Here is a 16,996-nt window from a genome sequence, read left to right as displayed (position 1 = left end):
AAACTAAAAAAACGTGATGACAAAATAGTAAAGTACGAATTTTACAAAATATGTGGTAAGAAAAAAAGGGGGGGTGGTCAAGGAGTCAGTGGAGGAAGAGCCCTTTGAGGTTGAGGACTCTGTGTCCATTCAGCTCAACAGGGGGGCCTAAGAGGGCGGGGGGAAGGCAGCAGAGGTGTTTGGGAGGTGTGGTGTGTGGAGGAGACCGTTAAGGGCTGTGAACTAAATCTGTTGAAGAAACAGTTTAGCTCATTGTTCCTCTCCAGGGAGCCCCCTGGTTGTCTCTCTCTCCCCTTGAACCCAGTAATCTCCTTCATACCGGTCCACACCTCCCTCACGTTGTTCTGCTGGAGTTTTGCCTCCAGCTTCCTCCTGTAGGAGTCCTTGCACTCCCTGAGCTTCTCCTTCAGGTGGCGCTGCACTCTCCTGAGCTCCTCCCTGTCCCCAGACCTGAAGGCTGCTTTCTTCTTATTAAGAAGAACTTTCAGGTGATCCATGGCTTGTTGTTGGGGAAGCAGTGTACAGTCTGGGATGTTCACAGAATTTGATGTACAGTATTCTGTGATACAGTCCGTCATGCTGTTGATGTCCTCCCCATGTGGTCCAAACAGCACATCCCAGTCCGTGGACTTAAAGCAGTCCTGCAGGGCTTCATTTGCCTCATGTGTCCACCTCCTCACAGTCCTGGTGGTTACAGGCTGCCTCTGCACCAGAGGAACATACTTTGGTGTCAGCAGGACCAGGTTGTGATCAGACCTACCAAGGGGGGAAGGGTGCAGTAGCAATGTATGCATCAATGGCATTAGCATACAGAAGATGCAGGGTTTTATTGTTCCGTGTGGGGCAGTTAACATACTGGTGAAATGTTGGCAATGCATGAGTGGTTGAAGAGTGGTTAAAGTCTCCAGTAACTGCCAAAAATGAACTGGGATGCTGAGTCTGCAGTTTAGACACAGTGGAGTGGATGGTGTCCACTGCTGCCTCTGCATTAGCTGATGGAGGAACGTAAACAGCGACAACAATTGCGGATGAGAACTCCCTCGGCAAATAATATGGACGCATCCTCACAGATAGAAGTTCAATGTCCGGGCTACAGAAACTTTCTTTCACACAAACATGGTCTGGATTGCACCACCTTCACATACATTGCAATCCCTCCACCTTTCGTCTTACCGCTCTCTACAACGTCTCTGTCCACCCGAACAGTCCTGAAGCCGGGTACGGCCGCATTGTGGTCCGGGAAATGTGAGTGCTGCACTCCGGGTACTCCCTGTGGGTCTTTACCAGCGCGTCGAGCTCATTCATATTATTGCCCAAGGACCTCACATTCCCCATTAAAATCGCCAGTACCGATGGTTTGTATTTCCTCTTCTTCGCCTTCAATTTGGTGCCAGCTCTGCAACCCCGATGTCTTCTCCGAAGTTCCTCTAGGATTTCAGGCATTGCTCCAGGCAGCAGCAGCGGTTTACTCAGTGCAATCAGCTGATCGCGAGAGTAAACGATGCCCTCAGTCCTCTGTGCGTGGCTCTCCCTTACAAAGAGAGAAAACAATAACAGGAAAGCCACAAGAAAATTTAAAAAAAAAAGTTACGGTCCATTGCCTGACCGTCACTTAAACAAAATGTGAAAGAAATACAACTTGAGAGAAAAAAAAAGTGAAAAAAGTATTGAAACTAAAACATACACCTGAACAGGCTGCCACTAGCACAGCGCCATCTTCTTCTTAATTCTTAATTTCTTCAGATGAGGGTCTCCTGCCAGCAAAGGACCAACAAGGCCTCCAAAATCTTGAAATCCAACTTCAGGAATCTGACTTTCGATCACAACGGGTGAGTAGTGAGTGGTGTGTGTGTGTGTGTGTGTGTGTGTGTGTGTGTGTGTGTGTGTGTGTGTGTGTGTGTGTGTGTGTGTGTGTGTGTGTGTGTATTCTTTCTTACAAAAGGGGCACACATATATGTTATTTTTTCATACTTTAAATAAACCACCTGAGCCTGATTGGTGGAAGTGATGTCAAGGATACAGTTTGCTGTTTAATGAAGCACATTATCTCAAACTCCCTTGCAAAGGAAACCAATTGGAGAGGAGTGAATGGGAAAAAGTCTGTGGCTTCCCTACAACCAGACAGTCGTAATCGGTAAACGCTCCTCATAGTTCAGGTAGAATTTCACCTCATTTTATTTGTCTGTACCAACTGAAATTTGAATGTCTTTGGAAACTTTTCTTCCACATCAGCTGTCGTAAGGAAGAAACCACTGACATCGAAGGCTTCTGAACGTGAAGTAGAAATGTTCATGAAGAGGTGGTTGCAGCCTGCAGCGGAGAGAGAAGTGGGCAGAAAACAGTGAGCCAAAATCCTAGAAGCCCAATGAACTTGAATTTAAAAACTCTAAAGCACTGAGCATTGATGTTAATTGATGATTGATGATGGAACTTTTAATGTAGCACAAGAATACATTGTTTTATGACCAAGTACCAGACATTTTTTATTAAAGTTGAGCCGAACATGTTTAATTTGTTTTAGACTTCGAACAGAAATACACGTAAATGTATGTCAACATATTTGTGTACCTATCAGGGGTTATTTGTGTTGCACTATCCTCTGTTCCTCAATGTGTTTTTTCTTTTTCTTTCATCTGCCTTTGTGAAAAGCTGAAAATGATACTAGGGTAGTTTGTTTATGGTTTAAGCAAGATACAGTCTACAATTTATTAGCACTTGCTAATGTGTTTGTGTGTATATATACACTTCATGGCGATATTTTAGCATTTAAGAACTGCAGCTCAGCAAAATTGTATTAATATTATTAATTTACAGAAAACATGAATATCATGTTTCAGCTTGAAGACATATGATGAAAGAAATGCAAAAATACCCTGTGGAACAGTAGTTAGCCCAGAGGTGGGGTGAGATTTTGGATCTCCATGGCAACAAGACAACCCATCATGCAGTACAGAGGCCGGGTCTGGGCCAGCTGCACATTCTTAATCTGATATCAGTATTTGGGCCAGAGCTGGGCCAAAGCTGGGCTTAATTATACAAAATTTGAATGTTGTAGTATGTGGGCCAGAACTGGGCCACAGCATTTTACAATATGGTCAAACGCATTGAGCCAGGTCAGGCCCACTTACGTTTCATCTGACAGTCATGCTGTATATAGGTCAGTATTGGGCCGAGGACCTGGGCGTATACTGGGCCAGAAGAAACGCAATCATGTGGCCCAACAATGGGCCAGATGAATTTTGCAATCAGGGTGAAGATCTGTAAAATCAGCAGTTTGGAGTCGGACAGCTAAGATTAGTGTCACCACTTCAGTATCTGATCACAAGTGAAATATGGTCAGTCTCTCCTTCTGTTCTCTGTTATGATGTTGAATCGGGGACAGAGATGTGTTTTTACCGAACATGGTGTTCACTTGATCTTTCACCTCTTTGATGTAAGATTCTATCAGTGTTTTATCCTGTTCAACATTTGTGTGAAATGTTCTCACAATTAACAAATAAATTCTTGTAGTTATGGCCACAAACATATTTCATGAGGTCAAAGTAACCTTTGACCATCCAATTCTAATCAGTTCATCCTTGTTTCAAAGTGGATGTTTGTGCCAGACGTAATAAATTCCCTCCAGACATTCATGACATGGCTTTCAAAATAATGGAACAGATGTGAGGTCACAGTGACCTTTGACTATCAAAATTAAATAAGTTCATCTTTATTTCCAAGTGCCAGATTTTAAAAAGTTCTCTGAGATATGGCCTTCATGATAATAGAATAGAATAGATGGATGGGACGTAGGTTCAGACAGACAAAACCTTGGGCTTCGGCTGCTGCCATCGCTGAGGCATGAAAAATTGTAAAACCGCTCACTTACTTAAGTTCATAATACAAAACACATTATTAAAATCCAAGCCATGAAGTAATAATGAAAGCCTTAAACAAGTTTGTAAGTTTCAACACATAAGAACACATAAAAAACTACCACCAGTAGGGAAATCTGCACCAACATCAAACAACCCATTAGATCCTTAAAAACAGTTGTCTTATATCACATATAATTGTTCTATAACACTCAAATGAAAAAAGAAATTAGTTTCTGATGTCAAACAGAAAATCGCTACTAATTGAAGTAGTATAATGCAGTAATGAATCAAGTTGTGTATTTGACAATATTAATTGTTGAACCTACAACTACTTGACATTTGTGAGGTTTTTGGAAAGGTGACGCAGAAATAACACTTAACAGTCGGGCAGATTTGTTTTTACTTTGAAGGGTAATTATTTCATGGGTAATACATTTAATATCTGTGATACATCTAGTATCTGTCAGACATGATGGTGCAGGAGTCAGGCCGTTTCTAACCTAGAAAATTCAGATTTACATCATTGCACATCATATCATTCTTTCATCCTGTTCGGACCAGTTTTTCTAAGATGTAATGTTGAAGCCTGGTTTCCATTGTCACACTAACAGGCTTTTTTTTTTTATTTTTTTTTATCTAGATCCAGGTTCCTATTTCTCTTATGTTGGCTACAGTAGCAGATGTTGGAAAGGAAACAAGACTTGTGTTGTTCAGTTTTGGAATTTAGATGGAAGAAGGCTGCTAACAAATGCATCCTCCCAGTTTGGTGGTCCATTTAATCTGTAAAAATTCCCATCTTTACCTCAGCTCTACCAATGCAGCTGCTTTTTACAGCACCAAAGTGTTTATGTCTGCTTGTTTCAACTCCAGGGTACTGCAGTTGTGATGGTGGGGACTAAAGGGAGGATCGATGGTATCTACTGACAATTACTCCCCAATCTTTTTGTAGAAGTGTATTCTGCCAGAAGTGATGAGGTTGAAGCAGAGACACCAAATACCAACAATTGCTGTGTTGTATTTTCATGTGATAAACCTTCCCACGTAAACTGTTGGATTGAAATGTTTAAAGTCAGTTCATTCTGTTGTGGAAAATTAATCAGCTGGGCCAAAATTCTTCAGGTACATTGTTTTCTTAACAATCATTTATTTAATAATCAAGAACTGTCTTCACAAAATAATCGAAGAATGTCAAAAAATAAAACAAACCAAAAAAGGCAGTTTAACTCAATTAGAGATTTGATTTCATTTAAAACTCAACACAGCAAAAACCCAGGTCTGTCCATGGAGAGCGTAACAATGAATGGTCCCAAAAGAGCTTTCTTTGATACCTTACTGAAGAAATTCTCTGAGATATCGCCTTCATAAGACAGATGGATGGGACGTAGGTTCAGACAGACAAAACTTTTGGCTTCGGCATGAAAAATTGTAGGACCACTCACTTACTAAGTTCATAATATCAAACACATTGTTAAAATCCAAGCCATGAAGTAATAGTAAAAGCCTTAAACAACACTTAGTTTAAGCCGTGGCGCTGTGATGCAGTTTTACCTGAGGCTGAGAAAGTGAGACTTGAAATGCAGTTTTCTGTGAAATTGGAGACACAAAGTGACTTGAAGCCACTTTGGCCATGTAGTTCATCCCATTTGCCATAGTACTGATGAAGAAATTTGTTCGTAAACACTTAGTTTAAGCCGTGGCACTGTGATGCAGTTTTATGCTTTATTTGAGCTTCTCTCGCTGAGATAAGGCTGTTTTTGAAACATTGTGTTTCCTGTGAAATTGTCCACACAAAGTGACTTGAAACCACTTTGGCCATGTAGGTCATCCCATTTGCCAAAGTACTGATGAAGAAATTTGTTCGTAAACACTTAGTGTAAGCCGTGGCACTATAATGCAGTTTTACCTGAGGCTGAGAAAGTGAGACTTGAAATGCAGTTTTCTGTGAAATTGGAGACACAAAGTGACTTGAAGCCACTTTGGCCATGTAGTGTTTCCCATTTGCCATAGTTCTGAGTATGAAACTTGTTTGTAAACACTTAGTTTAAGCCGTGGCCCTGTGATGCAGTTTTATGCTGTATTTGAGCTTCTCTCACAGAGATTAGGCTGTTTTTGAAACATTGTGTTTCCTGTTAAATTTTCCAAACAACTTGAAACCACTTTGGCCATGTAGATCATCCCATTTGCCAAAGTACTGATGAAGAAATTTGTTCGTAAACACTTAGTGTAAGCCGTGGCACTGTAATGATGTTTTATGCTGAATTTGAGCTTCTCTCACTGAGATAAGGCTGTTTCTGAAACATTGTGTTTCTTGTTAAATTGTCCACACAAAGTGACTTGAAACCACTTTGGACTACTGTGGGTGTTTAAGTTTAATAACTGTATGCTTGGTTGGTTTAAACTACAGCAACATTCTTGAAAACCATAATATTCCACCACTGTTTTCTTCCAATATAAAGTTATATTTTCAGAGTGAATATCTATTCACTCTGAAAATAACTTACATGTTTAATAACTTACATTGTTTGCGTAAGTTAACATTAAGTTTGGCAAAAAAACATACTGTTGTGAGGTGAAGTTTGACTGGACCCAAACGCAGACACAGACTTGGGTCAAAGTTCAAAAACATTTTTTAGTGTACACAGTGGTGGTCCGGTACCTAATGTCTTTTCCCCCCGGTCTCCCTCTTCCTCCTCGAGTCGGGATGGGAACGCCACCGACTTTTCACCGGAGAGGGTGGAACCAGCTGGTGCGGACACACACAGGTCCGGGCAATGTCTTGGAGCCGTAGACACTGCAGTCAGGCTGGCAGGAAGGTAGGTAAAATTGTTGCGACATACATTTGTATATGCTCGCTGTGGCACCAAGTATAAAACAGAAAACAACTACCTGATGCTGTAAAGCAAGCCTTGACAAGCATCAGTGGAGACATCGTTGTACATTAATTGCTATATTCAATAGATGTCATTACATGCCCCCACAGACATGCACAATGAAAAGCCTCTTGTCATGAAGCTACAGTCCAATCTACAATCTGGTGACTCTTAAAGTGCCATAAATCTGATAGTGAATTTCAAAAGCCGTTCCATAACCACAAGGCCACACCTCCTACCGATCCCTCTGATCTTGTGTTTCTTTAAAAATATGCTGATAGAGAGAATGTTAGTCATTCTGGTGTAGTTTGAGGGAGATCCATTGGAAAGTTGAAATTAGTCCCCATTAACTCTCCAGTGTCCATTCCAGTCTTATGGCAGGATCACTCAGCAATCACTCATTGTATCTTAGTCTAGAATACCCCTCAGATTTATTGCACCTCTTTGTCCTCCTAATCTCTAACCAAATGCTGTGCTCTGTGTTGGAGGGTTCACAGCTGTGATGTGTATGTCTTAAGTGGCTAGATATTTGTATGTGTGAGTTAGTTTTCTACTAAGAGGTCTTCATGCACCTGTCAGTGTTCACATGAACTCAGGCGTCTTAGAGCCAATCCAACAATTCTCTTTCTGTTCACTGTGAACCTCAGTATAATTCCATCCCTAAATCGTGATGACAACTGAGCAAGCTGGTTGAGAGCCCCAGAAAAAGCTTGCGCAGAAGTGGACCTTGATTTACAAATATTTTTTCAAATGCTACAAATTGTTAATAGATGTGTAAGTAATGTGGTTGTTATTTAGTTCACCCTGCACTTGGAAACAATATTTTTGTATTTGCTTGAGAGCCGCACATAAACTAATTATACATAAATTAATGCATAAATCCTTCAAAATAACATTACATGTTGCTACTGAAAATTCACACCAATACTGATCAAAGCTGGCTCTGGTTCTTGTTGTTAACAATCAAAAATGTTTTCAAATGGTTAAGAAGCAGCAGGATATGTATGACGTTCAAAAGCCAGTGGCTATTAGTGCGAAGGTGATCTTCAAGTTAATATAAGGTCATTTCAGGCATCGATGGGATAAACACAATGAAACTGAAAGAGAACAAAATCTGGCAATTTCAACATTATCAGTAAACTGTCAGTATTTATTTTACTGCTTTAAAGTTGTGCGTACAAGGGTTGTAACAAACTGATGACAGATGTAGACCAAAGACTATAGACAGGAATATAAATTATTCATCTTAGAAAATGACCTTAGATGATGTACCCTACAAAGGTCTTTTGTCAGTTGATTGTAGCATTAAAAAAAAGAATGTGAATGTCAGAGTTCATGATATGTCAACTTACATCTAAATCCTTTGGAAGCTCATCAAAAACAAAAATACTGAAAGAGCAAAAAACAAATTTGTATTGATGAGCATTAAAAGGGTTTGAGAATGCAGGAACAAAGCTGCTGGTGCAAAACACTATTTGAAATGTATCTTTTTAGGGCAATACAAACTTTAACATTACTAAAAACTCTGTAATACAGTTAACATAAATTGATATTTAGCAAATGATTTCTTTTGCATCCTAAAGTCACTGTAAACTAAACAGAAGATAAAGTAAACAACTGTCAAATTTGTTAAATGAAAAGTTCATGCAGTTATTAACAACTACATAAAGCTTGGAGTTTTTCCTTTACTACCTTAAGTGGGAATTGTTGAATTGTTGGGTTTCTCTGTATAATGTTCTGTTGTAAAGGACTTTAATGTGTTAAGTGCCATGAAATAACCTGTTTTGTGATTTGGCGCTATATAAATAAGATTGAATTGTATTGAATTGAATAAACTATTGTAATCTTTATTTTTTTTCTCAAATTTTGTTTTTAGTTCTCCCAAACCAAAACTTGAATCATCATGTTATCAGTCACAACCAAGTAATAGTTATTCCACAAGCTTGACATAGCTGGCACTATTGATCTACAAGAAGCTGCAAAGGGCACAGTAGTGAACATCTATACATGTCACTTCTAGGTTTTGCCCTTAATTGATTAGTAATGTGTGCCATAAAAATTAACTTCCACTTGAGTAGATAGTCAATCAGCAGGACCCTTGCTATCCTCATGTTTTCTCGAATGCATCATGCCACCAATGGAAGTGCACAAACAGCTGGTGCTAAGCCAGCTTGCTGAATCATGATCATCTTATTTAGGGTTCAAGCCCCATAGAGACAGAACCCTCTTGTTTTTGCTTTGGAAACTTAACAGAAAAAATAACTAGATGATGTGATTACCTTCTTAACCAAGATGACCCAAATCGGCCATATGTTGGTGCTATAATCAAGGCCCAAAACTTCCATTTTTGAAAGGCCACGCCCCTCACAGCGTAAGTCAGATTGACATGAAACTTGACACACAGGTTCAGCTTAATGTGCTCTACAAAAAAGCCTTGTGGACCACCATGATGGATTTTCTGCCATTTTGAATTTTGTGACACAAACAATTTTGACAACTCCCCCTAAAGCGTAGGTCCCATTGCTATCAAAATTGGAGATCATTGTTGGAGAAAGTTGAATAAAAGTCATAAAGAGCTTGTTGTTATCTTATTTGGCTTTCAATATATTTATAAATAACATTTACAGGTAGAGGAGCTTAGCAGGAAATTGGTCATAACTCCAAAGATTTCCCCAATCATTACAAATCTTGATAGAAATGTTCCGAACATTTTTGGTAAGAGGCATATCAAAATATTTTTTGCTTGACCTTTAGGGGGAGCCACAACTGTAAAAAGTTTACATCTTGTATTTGGCAGCACGGATTCTCGCAAAATTGGGGCTGTTCAATCTAAGGTCAGTAGCTAGTTGATGCATAACATTTGGTAATTATGGATGAAAGTGGGTGTGGCCTATCACAAGAAATTTACATTTCACATTCCAAACTTCAGAAAGTAGAAAGAAATCCCCTGTACATCCTACACAGCTGAAATAATTTCAGCACATCCACTAAATTGTGATAAAACTGTGCCTCACTGCAAATTATGGTCAATTAAGAAGTCGATCACAATATATTTTTTTTAAAATACACAAAATCAAATCACATCTTTATCTCCAGTCTTCATTCAAATGCTACCAAAATCAACACAGGCATTTGGATACTAGATATCACATGTTTTTAATGGGGTTCAGTTAGTCAAACGGTGAATCCGCAGCAATATTCAATATATTGCTGTGATTTCTTCTGTATGCACAAGATTTTTTACTTTGCCAAATGTTTCATCAAATTTCACCAAAATATTGGACGATACACCCGACATCATCAAAACGATGTATGATTTTTTTTTTCTCAGAATTTTATCACCAACATTTTCACTGTTGTAAGCATTTTAAGTTTAAGGAAACAATTGATTGGTGCATGAGGGCGTGGCCTATTCATTGTCATATTCCATTTTATGCCTTTGCTCAATTTTGATGTGCAAGTAATATAATTATAACTGGCTAGATAGTGATGCTACAATTAGCATTTAAAAGTAAAAAAAAAAAAAAACTTGGGTAGATATTTATTGTTCAACCAACTCTTTGCTACATACGGCTTTATTTTTAGCAAAATGAGCTGCTTCCTTCTGTTGAGTGCAAAAGGGTTTGAACCTATAAATTGGCGCTTGTAGCTGTTTTATATTTGTTTAGGTTCAAAAGTTTTGTAAGTAATAAGCTTCAATAGAATCATCAATCCTCAGAAACCACTATTAGACAGTGTAAGCATTGTTTAGCCATGACAGAGCTTGATCTCAGACTTCAGATACTTTTATGTATATCATATTCTGTATTTTTCTGCCACATTCAAAACAATAACAGTAGATATAATGTCACCACTGTTTGTCCCCTCATTATTGCAAAAGGGACCAAACAGCAATACAAAAGTTGATACAGGCTGGCACAGAGGAAAATAGACTTCCATTAATTATGAGGATTTAAAAACTTTAAGTCACTGTTAATGATGTTTATGGTCACTGGCAGTGTATGTTAAGTGTTTACTAACCAGAATATTTTACTCAGGGGCCTGAAATGTCACAACAACAATAACATAATAATAATAATAATAATAATAATAACAATAATAGCAATCAATCAATATGCTTATTTAAGCCCAAGTTTTAAGGAAGGTCTAAAACAAAATTGGTTGAAGAATTTCTCTTCAATAAATAAATTCTGTAAATAAGACATATCAGTTTAAATAAATAAATATATTAATAAATAAATATACTTATGTACACTAAAGAGATGCTGAACAACATCTAAAATGAGTCCTACTGAAACAAAAACACAGACCAACTAAAAACATGCTTAGCCTGCCCTGTCCATACAGTAGCCTATTTAGTCCATTTCATTGCAGTCAGTGAGGCAAACAGCCACATTTTATGTGCTGCTGCAGATGTATTTGGCACCGCCGAACACGTCCCCTCTGTTGGCAGTCAGCACATCTAAGGACACACAAGGCAAAATGCTGGACAGTGGCACACCATTTCGCTCATCCATTTTCTTGTAATGTTACGATAGTGGGAAAAAAACACAACTACTGGCTTGAAAGTTCTTTGGTTTATGGGACACTTCACTATTTTTCCTTCTTACAGTCAAGACACTTTGACATGCTTGTATTAGTTTAGCAATAGAAAGGCATTTTAATCCAATTTTTTTAATTTTTTTTTTAATCTTTTTGCTATGTTTAAATTTTGTTGTGGGGACATTGCAGCTTTCCCAGATCTCTGCAATTAACTTCATGGTTGCAGTGGTATTATGATGTAAAGAACCAATAGACAGAGGTGCAAAAGAGAAGGCAATTTGTTGATTTAGGTGTCACACAAACTCATCCACAGTTTGCATTGATATTAGGAAAATCATCCTGTAAATCACAACTAAAATCTATTATGTAATGCTATTGACTTCAATTGATTGAGCTGCAATAGACTGAAATCTTTTTTTAAACATGATTTCAAACATAACCATACGTTTCTCTGACTCGTCAGAAAATTTGTAAACTTCCCAAAAACTAAATCATCTTCAAAAAACTGCCATTATAGAAGAGCCCTGAACACCTGCTCATTTCTAACCCTTTCTTGTAGTGGACACTGTAAAAGTTGCTCATATTATATGCTAAAATCACTTAGCCTTAATTTTAACCTTTGAAATAACCTGGCTTTAGAAAATTGCATCACACAATGTATTAGCAGCTTCTTAGCCACAATTCAAATTCCAATGTGTTTCTATCATAAGCAGAAAAGAAAAGTTTGGACAAAATGTCCTTACCAACAAAGAGATCACTTGCAAAATCCCTTTGCTAAGTCATCACCATCTGTCAAAGCCCCACAGTAGATACGTTAGTAATTCATGATTTTGTTGTATTCATTTGACAGTTTTTTTTTTTACCTTAGCAGGCGCTCTCCAGCTCTTAAGTCAGATTCTTTCTGCACACTTTGTGCAAATGCTTTCCATTTGATTGACTGCTTGATCATATTGCACTGTCTCAACAACATATTTCCCCACAACAATCACCATTTACAACAGTTTGTTCTGTAGATATCTGTAAATTAAATACTATGTGTACAAAAACTGAAGACACCACAAACAAATTAAACAATATTCAATCAAGTCAATTGAGCGTGCAACTCCCAAATTAAAAGCCAATTTGTAAACAGTTGTTGTTTTTTTTTCAAATTTTCTTCTTTGTTGTCCTCTTTTTTTTTCTGATAAGACACAGAATGGGAATGGTGGTGGTATCCCAAAAAGATGGGAAGCTGCGAGTCCATGGCACACTTCACACACTGAAGAAGGGAGGAAAAGGTAGAGAGAAATATTCCATCCATGTCATCCACTTCCTGAACTGCACCTTTAGCTCTGGATGATTACTGTTTCTCCAGCTGGTGTATGTCTCTAAACAAAAGAAAACTGAACCATTGATACTTTTTGATAAAAGAATGAAACAGTTATACTATACAGAGTGCTGGAAGTCAATCAGTATGTCTTGAGGACTCACATTTGCTTCACTTACCATATACAGTATGTTTAAGAATATGTTTACAGTGTATGAGTGCATGTGTGAGTTTCCAACTGCTAAAGTACAACTGTTTATCTCCATTTATTCTATTTTCTCTATGCTGCATCTGGATCTGCAGCTCACTCCCTCAGTATCTATTCCGTAAAAAAAAAAAAAAAAAAAAAAAAAAAAAAAAAAAATCATCAAAGTCTTTTGCTGATTGTGAAAATAAACTTGCTGTCAGACAAGACGTCTCACCAAACTCTTCACTCCAGCATCTTCTTACATGAAGCTCGATCAACATACCATTATCACCTGGGTCTGGAATGTACCAGTATCTGCTTTCCTGCATCTCTTTCCGCCTGTTGGTCTGTCTACTCAATGGGTGTGGAGGAAGACGGGCAGGGTAGAGGGTTAAGTAATGAGATAGATTGTGTTACAGTAGGAGCAGTTCAGTATCCTGGGTAACATTTAAGAGAAGAGTGCAGAAGGTTAAAGAGAAGAAAGGTTGAAGTATGGTGGTCTGTGGGTGGTGGACTGGGTCAGTGGTCTTATTCGATGACCATGCAATGGGGCAGATGCTGGGAGTAGTATTTGAAGAGCTCAGCAGTGGCTCCTGGGCAGTTGGTCAGCTCCAGCTCCTCCAGCTCATGCAGCTGGATGAGGCCTGACAAACCGGTGGTGGTCAGTAGGGGGCATCCTGGGGAAAGATACCAGAAGAACAATATTCAGCTATGGACTGGGTAAAGAAGTATATCATAAAAAGGTTACAAAGACATATCTGTAGTATATCTGCTGCAATTTTTTTTTGTGACACGAACAGTAAAAACCTAAATATATTCATCTATTAATACATACTACAGTAGATAAACATAAGTAGGAAATCTTTACAATTTAGGAGCTGGAATTAGGAAAGGTGTGGCACTTAATTGGAATGAGTTGATTTTAAAATGATTTCCTGTATTCAAATACAAGCAGATTATATTCTTGCAACCAAAACATCATGTAACCTCAATGATCATATGAGTTATCTGCTAAAAATGATACTTTCTCAAATATTGTAGGAGAGGAAAACCATGTTCATTAACATCAAATGGGTTTCCTAATATTACACCAATATTTCTGAATTTTTTCTGTGCAAAATTTACATAAATGTTAGCCATGGCTTCCGTTAGTGGAATAGGCAATATATGGCATAACCACTGTCAAGGTCCTGAGGTCTCTGTGCTATGAAGCAGGTTTAACATACTCATGAAATGATACCCATTAAGGTAGTATTAAACTCAATAAGTGTGCTGACAGCAGATTAGCATGTTTTAGAAAGGGAGAGCAAACTAATATTAAAAAATATTTTAAAAAGTTAAACACATAATGCAGGTAAAAGCAGAACAGCTGCAGCTACCATATGCAGGAATTAAAGCTGGCAAAAAACTGACTGTATAATTGGGTACATTAAAAGGCTTCTAATATCACTGCTCCATCATTAGGCCACTTGTAAATAAGAGAATAATTACATTATATGAAATTGTTTTGCTTGGGTGTATTATTCAGAATCAAATTTATTGCCAAGTAAGTTTTCACATGCAAGGAGTTTGTCTTGATGTGGTGGTGCGTTACACAAAAAACGACAACTAACACAAAAGACAAGTGGTATGTGAATGAAATTTCATGATAAGGTGCTAGGCAGGCGACTAGAAAGCTGGAAAGGAAATGGCGTTCCACTAATTTAGAAGAATTTCACCTGGCCTGGAAGGATAGTCTAATATTATATAAGAAAGCTCTTTGTAAGGCCAGAACCTTATATTATTCATCATTAATAGAGGACAACAAGAACAACTCCAGGTTTCTTTTCAGCACTGTAGCAGGCTGACAAAGAGTCCCAGTTCTGTTGAGCCCTCTATTCCTTCAGCTCTCAGCAGTAATGACTTCATCAACTTCGTTACGAATAAAATTCTTACTATTAGGGAGAGAATCGTGCAGACCCTTACTGCCACCATCACTGATGTGATGTTAAACACAGCAGCCCTGAAAACAACTGTAGGACCAGATGTATACTTGGAAAATTTCTCTCCTGTTGAGCTCTCTGAGTTAACTAGAATTATTTCTTCATTTGGATCCTCTAGCTGTCTGTTAGATCTCATCCCAACTAAACTTTTTAAGGAAGTCTTCCCTTTAATTAATATTTCCATATTAGATCAGATCAACCTATCTATTGTAACCGGCTATGTACCGCAGGCTTTTAAAGTGGCTGTAATTAAACCTTTACTTAAAAAGCAGACTTTAGATCCAGCTGTTTTAGGAAACTACAGACCAATTTCCAACCTGACGTTTATTTCTAAAATCCTTGAAAAAGTTGTTGCAAATCAACTTTGTGATTATTTACAAAGGAATGATCTGTTTGAAGATTTTCAGTCAGGTTTTAGAGTTCATCACAGCACGGAAACAGCTCTGGTGAAAGTTAGCGTATTTTTCGGACTATAAGGCGCACTTAAAATCCTTAAATTTTCTCAAAAATTGACAGTGCGCCTTATAATCCAGCGTGCCTTATGTATGGTTACTTGTGCTTATTGATCGATTTTATGTGGTACAATGCGCTCAAAAATCTGTCGAAATGTGTAAGTACGACTTTGGTAAGCAACGAAGCCGCTCCGCTCAATGGATATTCGGAGCATTACGGTACGCTGTGTCACGACCTGATCGGCCCCGTAACAGGAATGTAATGTCTGAACTAAAAGTGCATTCATGTAAGGCAGCCTGCGCCCGGAGGATGCGTTAGCTACAATAAACCAATCAGAGAACAGTATTTAGTACGCTTACCCCCTCCACTTTTTATACGTAATACTTACTGTGCTTCAACATTATATTACAGTACATTTGTGTGTACGTAAAAGGACTCCAAAAATGGCACCTGTTAAGAGGCATGCTTACGAAGCGGGTTTCAGACCCAAGCAATTAGCTACGCTAAGTGAGTGTATTTTTCTGTACTGGTATTTGTTGTTACAACTGAGTTGAATAAAGTTTGATTTACCGGACTATGTTGTTTTGCTTAATGCGCCTTATAATCCGGTGCGGTTTATGTGTGAACATAGACATGTTAATTCACAGTGCGCTTTATAATCCGGTGCACCTTATAATCCGGTGCGCCTTATAGTCCGAAAAATACGGTACTAATGACCTTTTATTAGCCTTAGATAATGGACTTGTCTCTGTACTTGTTCTTCTGGACCTCAGTGCTGCTTTTGATACGATTGATCATACAATCTTATTACAGAGATTAGAAGATGTTACGAGGATCAAAGGAACTGCATTAGATTGGTTCAAATCCTACTTATCAGATAGATTCCAGTTTGTCCATGTCAACAATGAATCTTCCAGACAAACAAGAGTTAGTTATGGAGTTCCACAAGGCTCAGTGTTAGGCCCAATACTTTTTACTTTGTACATGCTTCCATTAGGAGATATCATCAGGAAGCACTGCATAAACTTCCATTGTTATGCAGATGACACTCAGCTATATCTTTCTATAAAACCAGATGAAATTAATCAGTTAGTAAAACTTGAAGCCTGTCTAAAAGACATAAAGGCCTGGATGACCAAAAACTTCCTGCTTCTAAATTCAGACAAAACGGAAGTTATTGTACTTGGTCCTAAACACCTCAGAAAGTCTTTCTGTAATCACTTAGTTACTCTAGATGACGTTGTCTTGGCCTCCAGCAAAACTGTGAGGAACCTTGGAGTCATCTTTGATGAGGATTTGTCCTTTAGACACCATAAAAAGCAAATCTCCAGAACTGCCTTCTTTCATCTTCGTAATATTAATAAAATCAGGAAAATCCTTCCTCAGCGTGATGCAGAAAAACTCATTCTTGCGTTTGTTACTTCTAGGCTAGATTATTGTAATTCCTTGTTGTTAGGATGTCCAAATTACTCATTAAAAACCTTGCAGCTGATCCAAAATTCTGCAGCAAGAGTACTGATGGGATTTTGCAAGAGAGATCATATTTCTCCAGTTTTAGCTTCTCTTCACTGGCTTCCTGTTAAATCAAGAATAGAATTAAAAATTATCTTGATGACGTACATCTTATTATCTTCTATCTCTATGCTGTCCTTTTCTCTCTCTGCTCTCCTCTCACCCCAACCGGTCGAGGCAGATGGCCACCTCTGAGTCTGGTTCTGTCGGAGGTTTCTTCCTGTTAAAGGGAGTTTTTGTTCCCTCTGTTGGAGGTTTTTCTCCCTTAAAGAGGAGTTTTTTCCCCC

At 38.3% G+C, this 16,996-nt stretch overlaps 1 protein-coding gene across 1 annotated transcript in view; it reads right to left on the bottom strand.

Annotated features, from left to right (window-relative positions):
* Nucleotides 1-11,289: 11,289 nt before the first annotated feature.
* The window catches only part of fbxl16 (F-box and leucine-rich repeat protein 16), a 46,882-nt gene continuing 41,175 nt past the window's right edge, over nt 11,290-16,996 (bottom strand). Inside the window, exon 7 of the mRNA XM_069710168.1 lies at nt 11,290-13,439. Coding sequence (XP_069566269.1) covers nt 13,291-13,439 — 149 coding nt within the window. The 3' untranslated portion in view covers nt 11,290-13,290. The remainder of the gene's footprint in view (nt 13,440-16,996) is intronic.

This window comes from Brachyistius frenatus, unplaced genomic scaffold (genome assembly GCF_029030835.1).
Source record: "Brachyistius frenatus isolate BFR_SWC_R1_liver_20210118 unplaced genomic scaffold, ASM2903083v1 Contig_90, whole genome shotgun sequence".
Taxonomy (NCBI): domain Eukaryota; kingdom Metazoa; phylum Chordata; class Actinopteri; family Embiotocidae; genus Brachyistius; species Brachyistius frenatus.
The sequence above is the reverse complement of the archived record's forward strand: the minus strand, read 5'-3'. Positions and strand labels throughout refer to the sequence as shown.